General features: G+C 40.7%; 1 protein-coding gene across 1 annotated transcript in view; it reads left to right on the forward strand.

The window, feature by feature from the left end:
- LOC128656363 (probable cation-transporting ATPase 13A4) overlaps nt 1-26,032 on the forward strand; it is a 299,696-nt gene that overhangs the window by 32,513 nt on the left and 241,151 nt on the right. The window contains exons 5-6 of the mRNA XM_053710226.1: nt 3,861-3,995; nt 15,622-15,694. Of these exons, the coding sequence (XP_053566201.1) occupies nt 3,861-3,995; nt 15,622-15,694 (208 nt within the window). The remainder of the gene's footprint in view (nt 1-3,860; nt 3,996-15,621; nt 15,695-26,032) is intronic.

A 26,032-nucleotide genomic window follows, 5' to 3' on the forward strand; every position in this document is an offset into this window, starting at 1 on the left:
GAAGGTCAAGAGCGTAGGCCACAGGATTGACCCGTCAGAGTATTCAAAAAGGACCAACATAACGGGGAGACAGTTTATTGGAAGGCACACAAAGGTTCAAGTTGTGGGAGGACAGCCAAACTCTCTCACCAACCTGGTAGGAAGGCGCGGGCAGACGACCTACGATCAGCCTGGAGCTTTTGGCGCTGCATAGAACGATGAAGGCTATCCTCAATCTGCACCCACGTGGAATGGAGTTGCCGGAGATGCTCCTCAAAAGCCGGAATACCCTGAGACATGAATAAATCAGGCAACAAGGATGGTTGAAACCCATAATTCGCCATGAACGGGGATAACTTGGAGGAAGCATTAATAGCACTATTACGAGCAAACTCTGCCTAAGGTAACAGTTCAGACCAATTATTGTGGTGATCTGAGACATAGCAACGGAGAAACTGTTCCAGAGCTTGATTAGACCGTTCCGCAGCCACATTGGATTGAGGGTGATATCCCGAGGAGATGGAAAACTGGATCCCCTTTTGAGCAAAAGGAACTCCAAAATCTGGAGACAAACTGGCTACCCCGGTCCGACACTATCTACTTAGGTAACCCATGTAGACGGAAGACCTCCCGGGCAAAAAATTGAAGCAAGCTCCTGAGCGGTAGGCAACTCCTTCAAGGGAATGCAATGTGATATTTTAGAAAAAAATGGTGAACCACCATAAGGATAACAGTATTGCCATTGGAAACTGGGAGCTCGACAATGAAGTCCATGGAAAGATGTGTCCAAGGCCGCTCACTATTAGCAATAGGTTGAAGAAGACCCACAGTGCACAAACTGAGCAGGAGGCAGCATACACAGCAACATCAGAATGAAGACCTGGCCACCAGAATTGTCGAGTGACAGACCAAATCATTTGGTTCTTGCCTGGGTGACCTGTGGCTTTCGGATAGTGGTAAGTGTGCAAAAGTTTAGTTTGAAGATTCTCAGGAACAAAACACTTACCACTAGGTTTCTCAGGAGGTGCTTGTGCAGCCAGGATCTCCTCCCCCAAGGGAGAAGTCAAATTAGTACGAATGATAGCCAAAATATGGTCAGGAGGTATAACTGGAGTAGGTACAGACTCTTCCTTGGACAGAGGCAAAAATTGTCGAGAGAGGGCATCAGCCCTAACATTCTTATTACCAGGCAGGTAGGAGACCACATAATTAAACCGAAACAAAAATAGCGCCCATCTGGCCTGTCGGGGCGACAAACGTTTTGCTTCAGAAAGATAAGTTAGATTCTTGAGGTCAGTAAGAATGAGCACTGGCACGCTAGTACCCTCAGGAAGATGCCTCCATTCCTTGAGTAAGGTAACCATCCTCACCTGTGATCTGTTTTCTTGTAATTAGTGTGTGTCTATAAAAGGTCAATGAGTTTCTGGACTCCTGACAGACCCTTGCATCTTTCATCCAGTGCTGCACTGATGATTCTTGATTCTGAGTCATTGGGAAAGCAAAAGAATTGTCAAAGGATCTGCGGGAAAAGGTAGTTGAACTGTATAAAACAGGAAAGTGATCTAAAAAGATATCCAAGTAATTGAGAATGCAAATCAGCAGTATTCGAACTCTAATCAAGAAGTGGAAAATGAGGGGTTCTGTTGAAACCAAACCACGGTCATGTAGACCAACTAAAATTTCAGCCAGGAAAATTGTTCGGGATGCAAAGACAAACCCACAAATAACTTCAGGTGAAATACAGGACTCTTTGAAAACATGTGGTGTGGCTGTTTCAAGATGCACAATAAGGAGGCACTTGAAGAAAGATGGGCTGCATGGTCGAGTCACCAGAAGAAAGCCATTACTACGCAAATGCCACAAAGTATCCTGCTTACAATACGCCAAATGGCACAGACACAAGCCTCAAACCTTCTGGCACAAAGTCATTTGGAGTGATGAGACCAAATTGAGCTTTTTGTCCACAACCATAAACGCTAGATTTGGAGAGGAGTCAACACGGCCTATGATGAAAGGTATACCATTCCTACTGTGAAACACGGAGGTGGATCACTGATGTTTTGGGGATGTGTGAGCTACAAATGCACAGGAAATTTGGTCAGAATTGATGGCAAGATAAATGCAGTATGTTATCAAACAGAACCCCTCATTGATTAGAGTTTGAACACTGCTGATTTGCATTCTCAATTCCTTGGATATATTTTTATATCCCTTTCCTGTTTTATACAGTTCAACTACCTATTCCCGCAGATCCTTTGACAATTCTTGTGCTTTCCCCATGACTCAGAATCAAAAAACGTCAGTGCAGCACTGAATGAAAGATGCAAAAAAGAGTAAACAAAGTCGATTGATAATAAATGGCTTCAGCCAAACACTAACCATGAGTGAAAGAAAAGTTTTTGTGTTATCATTCATATTCTCTGAAAAATGGCCAAGAAATCATACATTTTGCCAGGGTATGTAAACTTATGAGCACAACTGTATATATATACAGTATATAGGAATAGATGTATAAGTATAGGTATATACAGATATGTATAGAAAGATAAAAATAACATTGTCCTGTATGTAAAGAACTGTAATGCTCATGGGATATTTGCCTATCAGACCAAACTTGGCCAGTAGTCTTCTTATCCCGAGTCAAGCGAAAGGATAAGGAAATATCCCAGAACAAAGTGTGTGTAACAAATGAGGTAAACGGTACTCACGGTAGACAGGGTAGTCCTTCTCTGGAATAAGATTAAGGCAGAGAATGGTCAGAGACAGGCAGAGTTCGGGAACAGAAAGGCAATCCAGCAGTATAGCAGTTCAGGGGTAAACCAATAGAGTGGTCAGGAACAGGCAGAGGTCAGCAACAAAAAATAATACAGAATTTTAGCAGTTCAGGGGTAAACCAGGCAGAGTAGTCAGACAGGCAGAGTTCAGCAATGATAAGGCAATCCGGCAATTCAAGGGTTAAACAGGCAGAGTAGTCAGACAAGCAGAGTTCAGCAATATTAAGGCAATCCGGCAATTAAAAGGTTAAACAGGCAGCAAAGTCAGACAAGAAGAGTTCAGCAATATTAAGGCAATCCAGCAATTCGAGTAATAAAGCACCTAGGAGCACACACAGTAACACCTATACTTGGGCAGTTAATGTAGGTTATGCAGGTACTTACATAGGCGCTGATTCGCGCCAAGGAGTTCAAAGAATCCAGCTTGAGAATGGAATAGACATGCGGTGATAATGTCATCGCCGCACGCTCACAGCAACCGCCGCATCCCTGGCAACAGCCAGACCAGCAACTGCCACATCCCTGGCAACAGCTAGAGCGGCGCAAGGGAGTGTCATGACATAAACATTGGAATGTGAAATATTTACATTAAATACATAGTAAAACACATTATTAAATATTGTTACAGAATTATTTTTAGACATATATATATATATATATATATATATATATATATATATAAATCCTGTATACTATAGCCTTCTGTAGTCAAATACATGTCTATATACCATATAACAATTAATATGAATATGAATATTTTTTATCAGATAGTGTTTATATGAGTATTACAGTGTATTTTAATGTATCTTAAGTCAAGCTAGCCATAGCCTGTTAAATTCTGTTACATTCAAGCTAACACATTTTTTTAACTTCTAAAGCGATCTCAAATTAACACAATAGTGTTATTCTTATATTGCTTGCTCGCAAGCATTAGTCACCCCGAAAACTGGATTATACCCTTTGGATGGGAAGATGTAAAAGTGTGAAATGAGAATATACCAAAAATGTATGCACTGTTTTGGTAAAACAGACAATTTGCTGTTCTATTAAGATGATAATTTATTACAAAATAAAATTGATTTGCTAACTTCTCTTTTTATTTTGAAGATTTTGAATCCATTTTATGTTTCTCAAGTTTATTCTTTAAGTCTTTGGATGAGTAATGGATATTTTGAATACAGCGGAGCCATTCTGTTTTTGACTGCTCTGTCAATCATTGCAACCATATACAACCTGAGAGTGGTATGTATGCATAGAAGGTTCTTGCTCCTCTACAGTTCTTTAAGTTTAAGTTGTATATTATTAGGTAAGACGTAACTGCTAGGCCCCTCCCTATTCTTCTTGAGAAAACTTACATGAATTGCATGTCTCTGAATTGGCCTTGATTACAATCCATCAGTGATTTGCTTGGAAAATGCTTTCTAACCATAATGGGAGCCAAAATTCTTGAGTCATCACAATGCTATATCGTTTTTTTTTTGTTTTGTTTTTAAAAACGACCACAGTGAAATAATTTTCAACCAAAACTCTTCCTCATATAGTACCTGTTTTTGAAACAGAAACTGGTAGGTCTCCCAAAACCGTGCAATGTGTGACATTAACCTATTATCATCGCAAGACATCTTCAACACTCAGTAACTATATGATTACCATACGTAACTTGGCATGATGGGCATATTTCTATATCACTTGAGGACAATAACATCTACAAATGGCGTGATTTTAGATTTTATTTTTAATATTTGATTGTAAGTCACATTTGCACTGTCATATTGTCACTAACAGTACATGTGTTATTAAAATTGTTGTTTTCTAAAACATCACTTAGTCGCAACTTTCATAGTTAACTTGCATTTTGTTTATATCTGTACCACTGCTAATCAATCTAAATGCATCTTTTAGGTTTTCAGGATGGACAGACAGTGCACTGTTATTCTATCGCTATATGGTCGATTTGCAACTTTCACAAGTATAGTATTAAACAATATTTATTTATTTTTATTGTTAAAGGCCTGTTTTCATTTTGTTGTAAACTGAAAATAAAATAGTGACTATGAGTTTCTTTTTTTTTTTCCAAATTATTTTTATTGATCACCACAAGACAATACATCATTTCTTATTTAACGAGATCAGCAAAGCATACCGACAATAAGTCAACAGAAACAGGTCAAAACAAAACATACATTTGCTAGCAATAATCTGCTATGTCTTGCGAAATTTTTTGAAATAACATAAAACACAACTCATGGGCAAAAAGAACAACAACAAACAAAGACAAAAAAAAAATAGTTGTTGATTTTCCCTCCTCCTTCGCGACCCTCCCTCCCTTTGTCTACCCCGAACCATCTCTCCGCCCCGACCCATCCGAACCAAAGAAAGCTATGGACCAGAATTTATCCAAGAGGCAGGGAATTTGCCCAACAAAGTTAATTCTGCAAAACTAGTAGTCGATCGAACCGGAGAAAGAATCTGCCTTTGTACAGGAGTGGAATAGGACATGATAATTGGCGACCACCCCTGCAGAAAGTCATCAATTCTCTTCTCGGAGGCATCTTGTAAGTGATATGATTCAAAGATGACTTGTCCTTGAATTTCTTTAAGGACCCTCGAAAGGTGCAGCACTGTGTTCGCCTTCCAATTTACAAGTATAAGGTGACGAACCGCCAAGATGATCGTATTCAAGATACGAATCAAACGAGAATGACTACTATCAGGACAAGTAAACAATAAAACCACATCCTGTAATGCTAAAGAAACATTTATGTCGTAGAGAGCATTAAACCAAAAAATAATTTTAAGCCATAACTGGTTAATTTTGGGACAGAACCAAAACATATGGAATAAGTCCGCATTTAGATTAGAGCATCGTGGACAATTACTTGGGCTGAAGGAAAACATTTTTTTCACTTTAAGCGGGTGCATGTAGAAATTATTCAGGAGCTTAATGTGTGACTCTTTCCAGCTCATGGATACCCTGCATTTATTTAAAATATTAAAACTCTGAATAACCCTCTCATTACCACACTCCGGAATAACTGGATATAACCAGTTACTAATCTTGACCAGATACTTTTCACTTTGTTTAGAAAGCATGATGTCATACATTAGGGAAATGGATGAAATACCGGATTTAAATTTTTTAATTAGAATTCTGATGTCTGACCACTCTGCCATCGCTCCAAACAACCAATTCTGATTATAAACAAAATGACGGATCTGAAAATAGGCAAACAAATCTGATCTGGGAAGATCGTAAGCTTAAAATAAAAATTCGGCTGTGTGTATCGACCTATCAGCCCCCAACAGTTGCTTAACTAAGAATAGGCCATTATTTTCCCAGGATATAAATACCTTTTGATGAATACCCGGTATAAAATTGGGGTTACCTCGAATAGGGAGGAAATCCGAAAAGGAGGGTTCTATCCCCTGATAGCCACAGAATTTATACCATGCTATAACAATATTTTTAAATGACATCATTCTACAAATATTAGACGGAAGTTGTCTGGGATTACAATGTAAAATAGCTTTTAGCGAAAAAGGACGAATATAAAATGTTTCTTCTTGATAATCCGCTATTAGATTAGTTTCAGCCACCCAGTCTAGGGCAAATTTTACCCAAGTCGCTATATTATACAACTTGATATCGGGCAATGGTAGACCACCATAGTTAACTTTCTGCATAAGCTTAGCCAGTGCAATTCTGGGTTTTTTATCTTTCCAGATAAATTTAGAAAAATAACCATATAACTTTTTCATATCTGAATTAGATATAAAAATAGGTAGATTCTGTAACACATAAAGAAGGCGCGGAAAGATGATCATTTTTATCAAATTTACCTTCGCAGAAATTGACAGCGGGAAGGACGCCCAAAGCTGAAGATCTACTTTGATTTTTTCAAATAATAGGGCATAGTTTGCAGCATACCATAACTTGGGGTTTTTATGTAATTCTAACCCCAGGTATTTAATTGTATTCACCACTTTAAATGGAATGTTGCCTGCATAAGGCGAGCTGTTACCCACATACATAAGTTCACTTTTCTCCAGATTCACCACGTAACCAGAAAACGAACTAAATTCAGCGAGAAGTTGTAAAATCACTATGATGGACTGACATACATTTCCTACAAATAATAAAATATCATCTGAATAAAGCAGGGTCTTTAAACGAAGAGGGCCTAATGAGATACCCGTCAACACCTCTCGAAATCTAATCGCCAATGGTTCTACTGCCACATTAAACAACAGAGTGGATAAAGGGCATCCTTGTCTAGTGCCGCGCTGTAAAATTATCTCTGGAGAGCGAGTTCCATTGACTACCAGATAAGAGATGGGGTTGGAATAGATTTTATTAATATATTGAATGAAATTACCAGCAAACCCAAAATTTTCCAAGGCTCGAAATAGATGCTCCCAAACAATGGAATCAAAAGCCTTAACTGCGTCTAAGGTCAAAACAGCTGAATCTAAGATTACAGCCTTATTGGATTCAGCCTCCAGATTCCACATATAATCCAAAAATGCAGTGACCTTACGAATATTCCTGGTCGAGTTTCTTGATGACATAAAACAAGTCTGGTTCTGGTGAATCAGATTCTGTAAACAAACATTGAATCTAGCTGCAATAATCCCCGCCAATATTTTGTAATCAGTATTAAGCACTGATATTGGCCTATAAGAGGCCGGATCTTCCGGGTTCTTATTCTTTTTTAATATTAGTGAGATATTTGCAGCAGCAAAATGCCACGAAATAGCCTTCTCAGCTAAATAATAATTATTATATAAGACCTCTAAAAACAACAACAGTTCCACTTTCAAGGACTTCGGCAGGGAGCCCGTCTGGGCCGGCTGCTTTGTTTAATTTAAGTTTATCGATAGCGATGCTGATCTCTTCTTGGGTAATCGGCTGGTTCAACCCTGCTAGCTCATTGGCTTGAATTTTAGGGATATTAATTTTAGACCAGAAAATTCTTTGGTTTCCTTGATCAATACTGACTGCAGAATATAGTTGTTGATAATAATTATGAAATGCCTGAGAAATTTCCCCTGGTTTGAAAAACCTATCCTCCCTATATTTACAGGGAGTGCAGAATAATTAGGCAAGTTGTATTTTTGAGGATTAATTTTATTATTGAACAACAACCATGTACTCAATGAACCCAAAAAACTCATTAATATCAAAGCTGAATATTTTTGGAAGTAGTTTTTAGTTTGTTTTTAGTTTTAGCTATTTTAGGGGGATATCTGTGTGTGCAGGTGACTATTACTGTGCATAATTATTAGGCAACTTAACAAAAAACAAATATATACCCATTTCAATTATTTATTTTTACCAGTGAAACCAATATAACATCTCAACATTCACAAATATACATTCCTGACATTCAAAAACAAAACAAAAACAAATCAGTGACCAATATAGCCACCTTTCTTTGCAAGGACACTCAAAAGCCTGCCATCCATGGATTCTGTCAGTGTTTTGATCTGTTCACCATCAACATTGCGTGCAGCAGCAACCACAGCCTCCCAGACACTGTTCAGAGAGGTGTACTGTTTTCCCTCCTTGTAAATCTCACATTTGATGATGGACCACAGGTTCTCCATGGGGTTCAGATCAGGTGAACAAGGAGGCCATGTCATTAGATTTTCTTCTTTTATACCCTTTCTTGCCAGCCACGCTGTGGAGTACTTGGACGCGTGTGATGGAGCATTGTCCTGCATGAAAATCATGTTTTTCTTGAAGGATGCAGACTTCTTCCTGTACCACTGCTTGAAGAAGGTGTCTTCCAGAAACTGGCAGTGGGACTGGGAGTTGAGCTTGACTCCATCCTCAACCCGAAAAGGCCCCACAAGCTCATCTTTGATGATACCAGCCCAAACCAGTACTCCACCTCCACCTTGCTGGCGTCTGAGTCGGACTGGAGCTCTCTGCCCTTTACCAATCCAGCCACGGGCCCATCCATCTGGCCCATCAAGACTCACTCTCATTTCATCAGTCCATAAAACCTTAGAAAAATCAGTCTTGAGATATTTCTTGGCCCAGTCTTGACATTTCAGCTTGTGTGTCTTGTTCAGTGGTGGTCGTCTTTCAGCCTTTCTTACCTTGGCCATCTCTCTGAGTATTGCACACCTTGTGCTTTTGGGCACTCCAGTGATGTTGCAGCTCTGAAATATGGCCAAACTGGTGGCAAGTGGCATATTGGCAGCTGCACGCTTGACTTTTCTCAGTTCATGGGCAGTTATTTTGCGCCTTGGTTTTTCCACACGCTTCTTGCGACGATGTTGACTATTTTGAATGAAACGCTTGATTGTTCGATGATCACGCTTCAGAAGCTTTGCAATTTTAAGAGTGCTGCATCCCTCTGCAAGATATCTCACTATTTTTGACTTTTCTGAGCCTGTCAAGTCCTTCTTTTGACCCATTTTGCCAAAGGAAAGGAAGTTGCCTAATAATTATGCAAACCTGATATAGGGTGTTGATGTAATTAGACCACACCCCTTCTCATTACAGACATGCACATCATCTAATATGCTTAATTGGTAGTAGGCTTTTGAGCCTATACAGCTTGGAGTAAGACAACATGCATAAAGAGGATCATGTGGTCAAAATACTCATTTGCCTAATAATTCTGCACTCCCTGTAATGACTGCAATGAAGTTCTTCTTTTTCCTATTCTTAGTAAGACAAGCCAAATACTTTGCAGAACACCCTTGGAAACTCTTGAACTTTAAGTTCAATCTTGCCTCTTCCTCCTGAGATTTTTGTCTCAAAAATACCTCTCTTTCCTTTCTGGCCTCGAGATATAGTGACCAGTTTGGTGGAGAGGGATCCAAGTGGACATTCCTATAGGCTACCCTTACTTTATTAGCTAATAGACTCCCTTGCTCCTTGATCTTTTTAGAACAAATGCTCATATACGCAATAATTTCTCCCCGTACCACAGCTTTAGCTGCTTCCCAAAAAATCTCCACCTTGTGTCTATAGTCTGAATTAAATAGAGCATACTCATGCCACAAATTCTTAATCCAGGATGTAAATCTTGGATTAGCATATAAAAAACGGGGGAAACAAAAAGCAGGACCAGACAAGTCACTCCCCTGTACTCTGGCCAGAGACAACAAGATGACAGCGTGATCAGACAACACGAATTCACCAATTCCAGCTTTAGAATGAAAAATAGTTAATGATTCCGAAATTAGGAAAAGATCTATCCTAGAAAAGGTCCTATGAGCCTTCGATTCGCACGTGAAAGCTCTAGATAAGGGGTTCTGAGTACGCCAGATATCAATTAGACCAAATTTGTTACAAAATATTTTAAAATATTTGGCATTTTTCTTGTATTCTACCTGATTCTTATTAGAAAAACGATCCAATTCTGGGCACATAGTCATGTTAAAATCCCCGCATAGAATTAGATTCTCCCTTTGAAATGGGAATATCTTATTTTGGATCTGATCCCAAAATATACTTGAAAATTTGTTAGGAGCATAAATATTGCAAAAAACATATTTTACACTATTAATCATAACTTGAAGTACAATATAACGAGCATTGGGATCTATCTCTATGTTAATAATTCTATAATCGAAGTCTTTATGAAATAACACCGCCACACCACGTTTTTTAACAGAACTAGAGGAGGAAATTACCTCGCCGACCCACTTAATTTTAAGCTTAGCAGCTTCAATGCCATCTAAGTGGGTTTCCTGTAAAAAGACCAAATCTGGCTTATCTTTGGCCAGCGTCTTAATAATTAATTTACGCTTCCCTGTTGAGGAAATCCCTCCCACATTCCAAGATAGTATTTTTAATCCAACTTCCATTATCTAATCTCCTTACTTACAGTTGATATAGTCATACACTGGGCAAGGAACATTGGCGGGGGGGGGGGGGGGCAGTGGAGAGAGAGAGAACAAAGAGGGAGAGAAAAAACAACAACAAAAAACAAAAACAAAAAAAAAACACCCAAGTACCAGATAACTTATCACTTGTACTTTATCTTTAAATATAATCAAAAACTCGACATATCTCCTTAGAGAATAAAATACAAATACTGAATACATCTGTGCGTTTAAACAAATAAAAACATTGAACTAAGAAAAAAACAAACTAAATAAAACAATTTTACAACCCAAACCTAGAATCCGGGGCGACCTACCGCCCATTGTCATACTCTAGTTCCTAGGTTTCTTGAGGTTCTAAAGTCTTCATATATTCTTTGATCTCTGAGACTTCATTAAAAGTCAATTTAACCCCCTTATTCTCAACGATAATTTTAGCTGGGTACAACAGACTGGTTTTAATGCCTCTACTGATCAGCTTAGAACAATAAGGGGCCATGAGTCTTTTCCGCGCGGAAGTCTCCGCCGAGAAATCTTGGAACAGCAAAATCTTGCTGTTCCCAAATACCAAAGTACCCGCTTTCTTAGCTAACATTCAGTAACTCTAGCTTGTCCTGAAACTTGAGTAGCTTGAAAATACACATCCTAGGTTTCACCGGGCCAGCAGCTGAGTCTCTTCTAGGACCTATTCTGTGCGCCCTCTCAATTGCTAAGGGTAATAAATGGGCTGCTATGCCAATAGCCTGAGGGACAGTAAAAGAAAAGAATTTGATTAGATCATCAAACTCTTGGGATTCAGGGAGAATGACCCTAATATTGTTACGCCTGGAGTGATCTTCGAGATCCTCCAGGCGTAACTGCATACTATTAAATTTGGCCTCTTGGGCTTGAATAATAACCTCTTGGGCTGTCACCCTGTCTTCTAGTGAGGAGATTCTGTTTTCCACTTCCCCAATGCGAGTTGAAAACAGCTTGACCTCAGCAGAAAGGGAGGCTATCTCAGTAGAGATAACTCCCAATTCTTTCTTTATCCCCTCAAATTGGGGGGAGAAGATGGCTGTAAGTTGGCCTATCAGAACCTGGGTGTCTATAACAGCTGGTACGTTCTCTGATGAAGAGTCTATACTAGTGTCCCCCGATTTTGCATTCCTTTTATCCCTAGATTTTACCGGCATTTTAGGTGATAAAAAAGAAAAAATAGATGCAATGCCTGAAAACTGCTAAAGGGGGAAGACAGTAAACAAATATGTTTGATTCTATACCTAGAGCATCAGAAAATAGCCCAGTATTCTGCGGCCAATAGTATACACGAAATATTGGTCAGTGTGTATCTTGCAAAATAAGAATAAATGCCATATCTGACCTGCAAGAGCCCCTTAAATCTAACATAGATGGCTTATGACATTCAGATTTAAACAATGAGGCTTCTGAACCACCATAAATAAGCAGTCAAAAACAGAACCATGCACTTAGAGCAACAATTGCATAGCTTTAAGATAGGCCCAAGTTCCTGGATGAAGGATGAAGTGACTGGGGGATAACTTGGTAAAGTCCCCTCCTGATCCTGGAGCGCCCAAGACAATAGATATATCAGGACCCTCAGCCTGCTAGGCGCAGTGAAAAAGCAAAACCCAAAATATACCGTCCTCCTATGGAGCTCCAAGGGCACACCCAGGGTTTCACAGCAGACAAAATAAAGGGAAATACTTTTTTATAGCTCAGATCCCTTATGTTCATGTAATTCCTCCAGCAAAACCGCACTGAGGTTAATTTAGACAGTCTTCACGTCTCAAGCAGACTAAGATGGAATAAGAGAAAATGCAAAGATACTTGTGGAGCCAAAGCGGTGCTTCTGGGGCAGAGATTCTTGCAGCTGGAATGCACTTGTATTGATCAGCTTACCCAGAGTGCCTTCTAGTGCTTCTTCCGTATACTTGTGGAGTGCCCAACACTGCGGCTTGAATCTGGGGCTAAACGCTGCTAACCTGCAGGGGCGCGAAGTTCGAATTCCTCCACTCTTCCTCCTGGTAGGCAGCCAGCCCTCCGATCAGCGTGCCTCACACCCGCTCTCCTCAGCGTTACAGATAGAGCAGTCACTCAGTGCCACCACCACTGCTACCTTGGTAGCTCCACTCCGCTGTGGCCAGGCCTCCTCCCCAGCTACACCGCAGCTCCGTTTCAAGGGAGGGACACCGGGCAGGCCAGGTCCAATCCGGACACGTAGATATGAGTAGGTAGGATTTTACTTTCTCGTTGGTTAGTTTCTCTCCATTGAGACAACTTAGATGCGGTATCCGGTGGCACAAACGGCCAATTCCATTTCCCTTCCAGTAGGCGATATCCTTGCCACGCTGTACGCCCCGGACCTCAGGGTAACAAGGGGCAATGAGTGAAGGCTAGAGTAGCAGCCATCGGCCAGAACACCGACCAGGAGCACCTTGTGTTAGAGCTCCGCCTTCTCACCGGAAACCACCCTCCGTGACTATGAGTTTCTATGCAAAACATTTATAATATATATATTTTTTACTGGACTATAGCATTCTTTAAACTGTAAGTATCTTCCTAAGAGACCTTTAAATAAGATTGCACCTTCATGAACAGGTTTTTATAGGGGGCGAGACTCTATGCAGGCTAAGTCCAAACTCGTTCACAAGAGTGTGTTTTAAAATGCTTGCACCTACATTAGTGAACCAGTAATCTGGAACAAGCATTAGTAACTGTGAGTTCACTTATGCCTGTACTGTTAATGACAATCACGATGGGTGTGAGGGAGCGGGTGTATGTGTGGAACTCAGAATGCAGGGACAGATACACAGAACAAATGAAATTCTTTCTTGAAAGCTTTACTGATTGCAAAGAAAAAAGAACAGCAAATAGTGCAGTTTGAGAATACAGAACAATCTGATGAAAATCACTAAAAGTCCACAATACACTGGTGCTTGATGAGAATAGGGAAAGGTACAGAATACCTATTAGGTTCAGCAGGCACAGCTGATCTTAGGAAGGCTGACACTGGTATTGTAGACACAGGTTTCTCAGCAGGCACAGGATAACCAGCGGATACTGTTGGTGAGACTGTCACTGGTATAATAGACACAGGTTTCTCAGCAGGCACATGATACCCAGCGGGTACTGTTGGTGAGACTGTCACTGGTGTAATAGACACAGGTTTCTCAGCAGGCACAGGATATCCAGTGGGTACTGTTGGTGAGACTGTCACATCACTGGTATAATAGACACAGATTTCTCAGCAGGCACAGAATACCCAGCGCGTACTGTTGGTGAGACTGTCATGGGATACCAGGTAGATACAGAAGACACAGCTTCAAGAACAGGATGAGCATACACCAATCAGGTAATTCTGCTTGCCTTTCAGGATCCAGGTGAACATTTGCAGGTATCAAGGTAAGTATGCTTGTTCTCAGGAGCAAGGTTAGCATACACAGGTATCAAGGCAAGTATGCTTGGTCTCAGGAGCAAGGTGAGCCTACCCAGGTATCAAGGCAAATATGCTTGGTTTCAGGCGCAAGGTGAGCATACATAGGTATAAAGGCAAATATGCTTGGTTTCAGGCGCAAGGTGAGCATACATAGGTATCAATGCAAATATGCTTGGTTTCAGGCACAAGGTAAGCATACACAGGTATCAAAACAAATATGCTTGGTCTCAGGAGCAAGGTGAGCATACACAGGTATCAAGGCAAGCATGCTTTGTATCAGGAGCAAGGTGAGCATACACAGGTATCAAGGCAATTATGCTGGGCCTCAGGAGCAAGCTAAGCATACACAGGAGCCAGAGAAGAATGCTCTGAATAGGGCAAAATGAAGGGCTGGTTGAGTTTTTATAGGGACTCCCACACCTGAGTCTTCACGGTGGGGATTCCTCTAATCAGTGGATGGCCCTTTAAATTTAGTCAGAGCGCAGCCGCAGCTGAGTCAGGCGGATCTCGGCGACTTTCCATGTGGGACGTTGAGAAGGAGCACAGCATCCTCCTGAAAGTGGGAATGTGACTTACAATCAAATTTTAAAATTAAATATGAAATAATTTGTAGATATCGGGGTCCTGAAGTGACTTTTTTTTCTACAGATCCTCTTAGGTGTTCTGGATATCACATAGTCAACATATATACATTTGTATATAAAGCTATGCATATTCAAATGTGTGCCGAGTTCCCTGTATACAGCCTCTCTATTAGCAATAAATGGAGCTTTAATGAATCGATACCATGTATGTTAATAAACCTGTAGAATGTCTCCTGTGGCCATTGCAGATCGTATAACATATGTGGAAGATGATAGACTGCTTGGAAATAGATGATAAATAGTCTTAAAGTTGTCCAAAATGCCATTTCAAATTATCAAAAGTCTAGAGGTGTTACATTTGAAAAGCAAAAAACGGTCTGGAAAAGCTGTTGAAAAGTGTCTCGAAAAAGTATTGTGATCTCCTTTTCGGTTCTATAGGGAAAATAGGACTTTTACCAAGGTTCAGAAAACCTGTTTGCGTGTGTGGGAATCAGCCACAATTGCACTATTGTGATTGTGCCTGTTATGCCTGAAAAAGAGCCAAGAAAACACAGCCTAGAGATTGTGATCAAGGCCAATATTATCATCTTACTAATGCCAACATGTATTTTCCTGTTAATTTTCTGGACACTTCTGGAGACTAGTGCTAAAGGTGGATATATTTATCATCCCCATTACACCAAGGAGACCAAATTAGTACAAAATTACTCATCCCCCTCACTTCTGTTTTCTCTTGAAAAATGAACACATATTAATTAATGTATTTGTTGTTTTATCATCTTACTATCATCTTACTATCATCTTACTAATGCCAACATGTATTTTCCTGTTAATTTTCTGGACACTTCTGGAGACTAGTGCTAAAGGTGGATATATTTATCATCCCCATTACACCAAGGAGACCAAATTAGTACAAAATTACTCATCCCCCTCACTTCTGTTTTCTCTTGAAAAATGAACACATATAAATGAATGTATTTGTTGTTTTTTTTATTTACAGCAATCAGTTAAATTAAACAAAATGACAGCTTCGTATAACAGTATCATGGTTACCATACTTCATAAAAATGGAGGTAATTGTTATTGCAGCAAATGGTAAGATGGAATGTTTGAAAAGGAATTCAGTCAAATTAATTTTAATATAAATATCCACTAAACTGTTTTAAAACAAATGTATCTCACTTAACGACAAATTATTATTATTATTATTATTATTATCAGGTATTTGTAGAGCGCCAACAGATTCTGCAGCACTAACATAAACTTCTGAACAATCTAAAACCATAACACACGTGTTATTGACATAACAAAAACTTATAACATTCTGCTTGTTATAAATGAAGACAAAGGGGTTGATCACAAAAACATTTAGAAAAACATCAAAATATTTATTTACAAAAATCCCCATATACTTTAATATGGTTTTTCTGTTAAAATCATTAGATACTTTTTATTTTTTTAAAGGATTGTGATCGACACCAATATTGGTGAAGTAACTAAAAAAAATAGTATCCTTATATCTGTTTAAGAAAAATCATGGAAAGCATTTTACTTGATTTGCCTTAAAAGGGACAGATTATGAGCGGATCGCAAACATTTGCGCACAAGCGATAAGAGGTTTATCGCGGGTGTTTCCGCTTGTCGGCTTACCACTCGTATTACGAGTTGAAAGCAAATGTGTTTCCTTGAGCGCAATCACGATTTATTCTAGAATCATTACCGTGACTTTAGAGCTCTGGTTAACTGTTTTGCGAAACTAAAAAGTTGCACAAAACACATAAAAAATACATTACAAATAATAAAAAAAAAATATTGCACACAAAAGATATAAAAGGGCCCATTTATCAAGCTCTGAAGAATCGCCAGAAACACAAGTTATGGAGCAGCGGTCTAAAGACTGCTGCTCCATAACCCTGTCCGCCTGCTCTGATGAGGCGGACAGGAATCGCCGGACATCAACCCGATTGAGTACAATCGGGTTGATTTACACCCCCTGCTGGCGGCCGATTGGCCGCGAGTCTGCAGAGGGCGGCGTTGCACCAGCAGCTCTTGTGAGCTGCTGGTGCAATGCTGAATACAGAGAGCGTATTGTTCTCCGCATTCAACAATGTCTGTCGGACCTGATCCGCACTGTCGGATCAGGTCTGACAGACATTTGATAAATAGGCCCCATTGGCTCAAACATATGAGATATCAGGGGAAATAGAGACAGGCAAAGGGCTTTAACATTGAGATACATACATTTACAGTTCTATATACAGTGGGGCAAAAAAGTATTTAGTCAGCCACCAATTGTGCAAGTTCTCCCACTTAAGAAGATGAGAGAGGCCTGTAATTTTCATCATAGGTATACCTCAACTATGAGAGACAAAATGTGGAAACAAATCTTACCAGGATAGGCTCATTGACCTAAATATGTATAGCTTAGAGGAGAGAAGAGAAAGAGGTGATATGATAGCAACTTTCAAGTAGATTAAAGGGTTTAGTAAAACTGAGGCTGTGGGTATTTTACATAAAATGGAAAATTCAAGAACAAGGGGTCATGAGCTCAAGCTAAAGGGTAGTAGATTCAGAAGTAATTTGAGGAAGCACTTCTTTACAGAAAGAGTGATTGATTTATGGAATAAACTTCCTCAAGAGGTAGTAGCAACAAACACTGTGGGGGACTTTAAAAATGCATGGGACAAGCATAGGGCTATCCTACGAACTAGATAAGTTTATACTGTTAGGTAAGGTCGGGCAGACTTGCTGGGCCTATGGCTCTTATCTGCCGTCAATATCTATGTTTCTAAATCCAGACAATCACATTGTCTGATTTGGAAAGAATTTATTTGCAAATTATGGTGGAAAATAAGTATTTGGTCAATATCAAAAGTTCATCTCTGTGATGAGAGCAGGATGTGATGTCACTAGTTTGGGGGCGGGGCTTAGGTCCAGTGTCTGTGTCGCAGTTAGTTTAGTACAATCAACCTGACTAGATGTGTATTGCTATGCTCTGCAATAAAATAGAGTTGTACCATCATTGCTGTGTTCTGCATATGTCCTGCATCTCATGACATGGTATCAGAAGTTCTGGACTGCGCTTCTGTTCCTGATCGATTGCAATGTCAAAGTTTACCCCACCTGAGCCTTTTGACTTCTCTCAGCCTGCAGCTTGGCCCACATGGCGTCAGCGGTTTCATCGCTTCAGGATTGCTTCCAAACTGAACAAGGAGAGTGGTGAAGTACAAGTTAATTCTCTTTTATACTCTATGGGGAAAGATGTGGAGCCAGTGTTCAATGCTTTTACTTTCCAAGAAGGGGAAGACTTTAACTTTGATATAGTTATGGATAAACTCAGTGCCCACTTTGTGCCCAAAAGAAATGTGATTCATGAGAGAGCTTGTTTTCACAAACGTAATCAGTGTGTGGGAGAATCTGTGGAGTCATTTGTGCGCAGCCTGTATGAATTAGCTGAATTCTGTGAGTTTGGTGTTGCTAAAGAAGAGCAAATCAGAGACAGAATAGTTATTGGAATTGCAGATGCTGAAGTCTCCCTGAAGCTGCAGTTAGAGCCTGATTTAACATTAGATGGGGCTATTAGGATGGCCCGCCAGAGTGAACTGGTGAAAAAGCAAAGTGCTGATCTGAGGTCTGAGAGTATTGTGGATGAAGTGAAACAGTCTAGGAAAAATGCTAGTGAAAAGCTCAGTGTGAGCGGTAGATCTAAAGTACTGGAAAGGCCTGGAAAAGGATGGGCGCAATATGCCCGATGCACGCAGTGCTACCGTGCTCATGATCAGAGTGTTATATGCCCGGCCAGGGATAAAAGATGCAGAAAATGTAACAGAATATGCCATTTTGAAGTGGTGTGTAAAACTGAATACATTAAGGAGATGCAGGTGGACGGTGACCAGGAGGGTCAGGAAGTGTCTTTTGTGGGGTCCGTTGTGGAACGGCCAAGCTCAGAGGAAGATTGGAAAGTTACTTTTACTGTAATGGGAGACAAAGTTGATTTTAAGATTGACACAGGAGCAGATATCACTGTAATGTCTTTTGCTGAATTTATGAAACTGCCTCGACAGCCCCAGCTGGCGAAGGTTACTACAAATGTCCATAGTCCCGGTGGCCGCATTGATTGTGCAGGGAAATTTCTTGCCAGCTGTGAGTACAAGCAAAGAAAGTTCACCATGTGGGTGCATGTGATTCGAGGTCAGTGTGTTAACAATTTATTGAGCAGAAAAGCAGCCTGTGACTTGGGCCTCGTGGCCAGAGTGAATGAGATTTCCGAAGATATGTTTGGTGAGTTGGGCCTACTGAATTGCAAACCAGTTCGTATAGCACTTAAGAGTGACGCAGTCCCATACAGTATTTCTACTCCTTGTAGAATTCCGTTTCCGCTCATGCCTCAAGTGGAGAAGGAGCTTATGCGCATGAAGTCTATGGGGGTTATTGAAGAGCTTGTTGAAGCGACTGATTGGTGTGCCCCCATTGTTCCAGTTGCAAAGAAAAACGGAAAGGTGCGCATCTGTGTGGACCTAAAAAGGTTGAATGAGGCAGTGAAGAGAGAGAGATTTGTGCTGCCGACATTAGAAGATATAGCTCCAAAGTTGGCTGGGGCGAAGTTCTTTTCCACATTAGACGCTTCTAGCAGCTTTTGGCAGATCCCCCTGTATCCAAAGTGCCGCAAACTGACTACCTTTATCACACCGGTAGGTCGGTTCTGTTTCTGCAGACTCCCCTTTGGGATATCCTCCGCTCCTGAAATCTTTCAAAGGGAAATGAGTTCTCTCCTGAGTGACCACGTGGGCACAGCAGTCGTCATGGACGACATTCTAGTGTATGGGTCTACAGTGGTGGAGCATGATCAGCGTTTGAGTTGTGTGCTACAGGCTATCAAAGAGTCTGGGCTGAAGCTGAATAAAGAAAAATGTCATTTTAGGAAAACTGAATTATGCTACTTTGGGCATATCATCAACCGGGACGGCATCAAGCCAGACCCCGAGAAAATTTGTGCTATTGAACAGATGAAAAGCCCCTCTGATGTACATGAGCTGAGACAGATATTGGGCCTTGTAAATTATGTGGGCAAGTTTCTTCCGGATTTATCAACAGTTTTACACCCTATCACAGAGTTGCTTAAGAAAGATGTTGCCTGGGTCTGGGGACCTTCACAAGAAAAAGCTTTCCTGCATGCCAAGTCCCTGCTGGGGTCTGCCCCAGTGCTGGGGTTCTACGACCCTTCAAAAAAGACAGTGGTTAGTGCCGATGCAAGCAGTTATGGGTTGGGGGCTGCACTCCTGCAGCTGAACGGAAATAAACTATAGCCCATCGCCTACTGTTCCCGCACACTGACGGCTGCAGAGTCAAAATACGCTCAAATTGAGAAAGAGTGCCTGGCTGCAGTTTGGGCCTGTGAGCGCTTCCAGCGCTATCTAGTGGGTTTGGAGAAATTTAGTCTGGAAACTGATCACAAACCGCTAGTCCCTCTAATCAACTCTTATGACATTGACAAAACACCCTTGAGATGCCAGAGACTTTTAATGAGACTGCTCAGGTTCAATGTTCAGGCAGTGCATGTGCCGGGGAAACAACTGGTTGTGGCGGATACACTATCCAGGCTCCCGCTGGCTGCTGCTGAAGAATCCTCCACAGAATCGGATGTGAAAGTGTATGTTGATTCAGTTCTGGCCTCTAAGTCTATTTCTTCAAGGAAACTGGAAGAGATAAAGAAAGAGACATATTTGGACACAGATCTGCAAGAAGTTATAAGGTACATAAAAGAAGGCTGGCCCGAGAGCCGGGCAGCCTGGATGTCTTTAAATGCTTACCAGCCAGAGAGGTCGCGGCTCACAGAGCTGGAGGGGTTGGTGCTGTACCAAGACCGCATTGTAATTCCTGTCAGCATGAGGAAGGAGATGTTAAACAGGATTCACGATGGCCACTTAGGCATTACAAAGTGCAGAGAAAGGGCAGCTACAGCTGTGTGGTGGCCTGGGATCAGCTCCGACATTGCAAATCACGTGTCTAAATGTGCCTTTTGCCGGGAACGCCAGCCTACTCAGAGAAGGGAGCCCTTGATGTCTACTCCGCTGCCTGCGGGGCCGTGGCAGAAAATAGCTGCTGATTTGTGCGAACTGCACGGGAAAAAGTTCCTTGTTGTGATCGACTACTATTCCAGGTATTTGGAGATTGCACCCCTGAATGATATCACAAGTCAGGCCGTTATCATTCACCTGAAGAGCTTGTTCGCCCGCTGGGGCATTCCAATGGAGCTAGTGAGTGATAATGGTATGCAGTTCGCTTCTACAGAGTTCAGTGCTTTCAGCAGGGAGTATGATTTTGTACATTCCACGTCAAGTCCACATTATCCGCAGGCTAATGGAATGGCTGAAAGGGCAGTTCAAACAACAAAATTCATTCTAAAGCAATCTGAACCGTACCTAGCCCTCTTGTCATACAGGGCGACGCCCATTCAAGCCACCGGGTTTAGCCCGGCACAGCTGATGCTAGGACGCCAGATTCGCACCACTTTACCCTCAGTGGGTGTCTTCAAGCCGCCTGGCCCTGTTCCTCAAGACAAAGTCCTTAGGAGGGATGAAGTGGCCAAAAAGGGTTATCGTTTCTTCTACGACAGGAGACATTCTGTCAGGCCTTTACATTAACTGAAAGCGGGTCAAAGTGTCAGAATTAAACTGAATGATGAGAAGAAATGGAAGATGCCTGCTACGGTAGTGGGCCGCTCTCCAGAACCAAGGTTTTACACAGTCCTTACGGAGGGAGGGACGGTTACACGCCGTAACTGAAGACATCTTCAGCCTGTACCTGAGAGTCTGGAACCGGATACCTCAGTACCACCGCCGGTGGGATCCCCTGTTCTAAGAGAGGTGCCTTCCCCTCAGCAAGATCACAGTGGGGATATATCTTTGCCTCCAGCAGACTCTAATTCACCATCTTCTGTATCAGAGGACAGTTCATGCAAAGTTACATCAAGCGGAAGAGTGGTGAAACTTCCGGCCCGATATAGGGACTGACTTTAGCTAAAACAGTGACTGGAAGTATGGGCAGAATAATCCCATGGTCACTGTGGACTAGGGTAGTCTACCCCGATGTCCAAGTCAGGATGTAATGTATGTGTTTATGTTTTCTAACCTGTTTGTTTATATAATGTTCGGAAAAAAAATTGTTGTTGTATACTCTGTTCGTATACCTTGTTATTTGTTATATGCAAATGTATGCTTCGCCTTTGAAAAAGGGGAAGATGTGATGAGAGCAGGATGTGATGTCACTAGTTTGGGGGCGGGGCTTAGGTCCGGTGTCTGTGTCGCAGTTAGTTTAGTACAATCAACCTGACTAGATGTGTATTGCTATGCTCTGCAATAAAATAGAGTTGTACCATCATTGCTGTGTCCTGCATATGTCCTGCATCTCATGACAATCTCAATACTTTGTTATATATCCTTTGTTGGCAATGACAGAGGTCAAACGTTTTCTGTAAGTCTTCATAAGGTTGTCACACACTGTTGCTGGTATGTTGGCCCATTCCTGCATGCAGATCTCCTCTAGAGCAGTGATGTTTTGGGGTTGTCGCTGGGCAACACAGACTTTCAACTACCTCCAAAGTTTTTCTATGGGGTTGAGATCTGGAGACTGGCTAGGCCACTCCAGGACCTTGAAATGCTTCTTACAAAGCCACTCCTTTATTGCCTGGGTGGTGTGTTTGGGATCACCTTCATGCTGAAAGACCCAGCCACGTTTCATCTTCAATGCCCTTGCTGATGGAAGGAGGTTTGCACTCATAATCTCATGATACATGGCCCCATTCATTCTTTCATGTAGACGGAACAGTCGTCCTGTTCCCTTTGCAGAGAAACAGCCCCAAAGCATGATATTGCCACCCCCATGCTTCACAGTAGCTATGGTGTTCTTTGGTTGCAACTCAGCATTCTCTCTCCTCCAAACACGACGAGTTGTGTTTCTACCAAACAGTTCTACTTTGGTTTCATCTTACCATATGACATTCTCCCAATCTGCTTCTGGATCATCCAAATGCTCTCTAGCATACTTCAGACGGGCCCGGACATGTACTGGCTTAAGCAGGGGGACACATCTGGCACTGCAGGATCTGATTCCCTGGCGGCGTAGTGTGTTACTGATGGTAGCCTTTGTTATGTTGGTCCCAGCTCTCTGCAGGTCATTCACTAGGTCCCCCCGTGTGGTTCTGGGATGTTTGCTCACCGTTCTTGTGATCATTTTTACCCCACGGGGTGGGATCTTGCGTGAAGTTCCAGGTCGAGGGAGATTATCAGTGGTCTTGTATGTCTTCAATTTTCTAATTATTGCTCCCACAGTTGATTTCTTCACACCAAGCTGCTTGCCTATTGCAGATTCAGTCTTCCCAGCCTGGTGCAGGTCTACAATTTTGTTTCTGGTGTCCTTCGACAGCTCTTTGGTCTTCACCATAGTGGAGTTTGGAGTGTGACTGTTTGAGGTTGTGGACAGGTGTCTTTTATACTGATAACAAGTTCAAACAGGTGCCATTAATACAGGTAATGAGTGGAGGACAGAGGAGCCTATTAAAGAAGAAGATACAGGTCTGTGAGAGCCAGAAATCTTGCTTGTTTGTAGGTGACCAAATACTTATTTTCCACCATAATATGCAAATAAATTCTTTCCAAATCAGACAATGTGATTGTCTGGATTTGTTTCTACATTTTATCTCTCATAGTTGAGGTATACCTATGATGAAAATTACAGGCCTCTCTCATCTTCTTAAGTGGGAGAACTTGAACAATTGGTGGCTGACTAAATACTTTTTTTGTCCCACTGTGTGTATATATATATATATATATATATATATATATATATATATATATATTTATCAGTGGAGAGTGAAAGATAGTGAATGGATGTCTACAAATATTATCTAAATGGCTATTATATATCCTTGAAAGGGCAAGGATATATTATTCCTCTAGGGCTTTAAGGACCCCATAAGTGCTTAGACTGTTTCTTCTGAGAGGGTAAACAGGGGCAGAGAGAGATTGGAGAGAAAATGAAAGTGGAGAAAAAGACAGCTTTAAGAAAGAGTGGAGAAAAAAAAGAGTGAAGAGATTTGAGAGAGAAGAGAATACATGTAAAGAGAAGATATGGGGGCATATGGGGACATATTTAACAATGTTCGAGCAGACATGAAGTAGCGTATCATGTCCGCTGCACATCACTGCACATTGATGCCCATGATACAAAGTAGCGTATCATGTTCGCTGCACATCACTGCCGCTTGCAGGGGGTGTCAATCAAAGCAGGCTCAGAGGGGTGTCAGTCAAAGCAGGTTTAGACCGCTGCTTCATAACTTCTTGAAAAGTTGAAAAAGCCTGAGAGACAAGGGAGGGGATAAAAAGAGATATTGAAGAGAGAAGGGAGTGGAGATAGATGAAAGATGATAATTGTAAAACAATTTTCCAGGTCTGCTATGATCTCACAGTAATGTCAACGCTCTTTATTTCTCTCAGTCCAACAACTTCCTTTTTCTGTCCAGCTTTTGTCTTCCCCAGAACCCCAGTTAATGTTGCTAATTGCTATGCACTTATGTTTGTTAATATATTAATGTATGTAGCATTATTTAATTTATGGTATAAAATAAAAACAATGTTAAAGAAGATACTGCACAATAAGGTGTTTCACATTGGCTAAACATATGCAAAGAGGGGGCGGGTTAGTGGGTGTGGTGGGGCAGGGAAGTGGGTGGGATCAAATGTGGTGAGTAACATTTTGGACTGGCTAGTAGCTTAGGGCTTGAAATTTTGAGCCCTGTATTTATATATGTCTACATATGTATTTATATTTGTATATACTGTATGTATATTCAAATTAAAATCACAGATAAAATGTTAGAGCACAATGTTCATATAGAAATACAATAAAATTCTATTCATGGATCCATGAAATATTCCAGGAGTTGTGTAACTGGCTACTTAGTTATACAAAACCTTGAATGTAACTCTCCCCAAAGTTCATATGTGTGTTTGGGATAGATTTATAAGTCGGTTGCCTGACTGTGAAGTCAGATGGAGCATACAATAAGACAAATTTCAGTGGATGAAAAGAACGTGTGGACTGTGATTCAAATCGAAACAATGTGATGTGTAACAATAAACAATAAGTCAACTTTCAAATAAACATTAAAATCTCAGCACATGATGGTGTAAAAACATTCGTTCAAACTTCAATGCAAAATTCACAAAATAATACAATAATCAAAGGCGTGTGAGATCCGTTACCGGACCAAGTGAAGGAGGGGCTGTGAGAGGACGTGACGTTGATGCAAAAGTAGGTGTTAAAGTAGGTGTTTAACCCCAAAGGAATGTGAATCCACACTAGCGCTAGTGAAAAAATATACAAAAAGGATATTTAAAAAATATATAGTTCAATGTAGATCAATCTTAATGTCTTCCAAGTTTTGTGTAGGTGTAACCATATGTTCTGGTGGTGTAAGAATCGACACCAAAATGTTACTTTTAGATAAATGTTAAATCCAGTGCGATAAGTGAAAAATGGGAGACAGATGAAAAAATGTGAGACAGATGAAAAAATGTGTGTATCCTCAAAAAATGAATAATCCCTTAAAAAATAAAACAAAAATATCCGCAATCCAAGAGTGTAAAATTAGGTAAAAGAGGTAAAAATCTTGATGGGCAAAAAATCTCGATGGGCTGAAATTCTATATGGGTGCTCCTAAATGTAGAGTCGCTTCAGCACCCTAGGTGCCAGATCCGGAGGTGGTAGTTACCAACTGTTAAGTGATATTGTTAGTGTCTATGATGGAAGTCCATATAGTATATATAAAAATATTGTTCATACAGCCAATATCACAAATATATAAAAATATAAAAAGATGAAAAGCCTGAAAGAGAAAAAAAAGAAACAATAGTGCAACACTGTATATAAAGGACAATAGTGGTATAAGAATCAAGCTCACCAGTATGTCTGTCAACGCGTTTCGGCCACGATTTCGCCTTTCTCAAGACTAGTCTTTTTAGGAGCACCCATATAGAATTTCTGCCCATTGAGATTTTTTGCCCATCAAGATTTTTACCTTTTTTACCTAATTTTACACTCTTGGATTGCGGATATTTTTGTTTTATTTTTTAAGGGATTATTCATTTTTTGAGGATACACACATTTTTTCATCTGTCTCACATTTTTTCATCTGTCTTCCATTTTTCACTTATCGCACTGGATTTAACATTTATCTAAAAGTAACATTTTGGTGTCGATTCTTACACCACCAGAACATATGGTTACACCTACACAAAACTTGGAAGACATTAAGATTGATCTACATTGAACTACATATTTTTTAAATATCCTTTTTGTATATTTTTTCACTAGCGCTAGTGTGGATTCACATTCCTTTGGGGTTAAACACC

The sequence above is a fragment of the Bombina bombina genome, chromosome 4 (assembly GCF_027579735.1).
Source record: "Bombina bombina isolate aBomBom1 chromosome 4, aBomBom1.pri, whole genome shotgun sequence".
Classification (NCBI taxonomy): domain Eukaryota; kingdom Metazoa; phylum Chordata; class Amphibia; order Anura; family Bombinatoridae; genus Bombina; species Bombina bombina.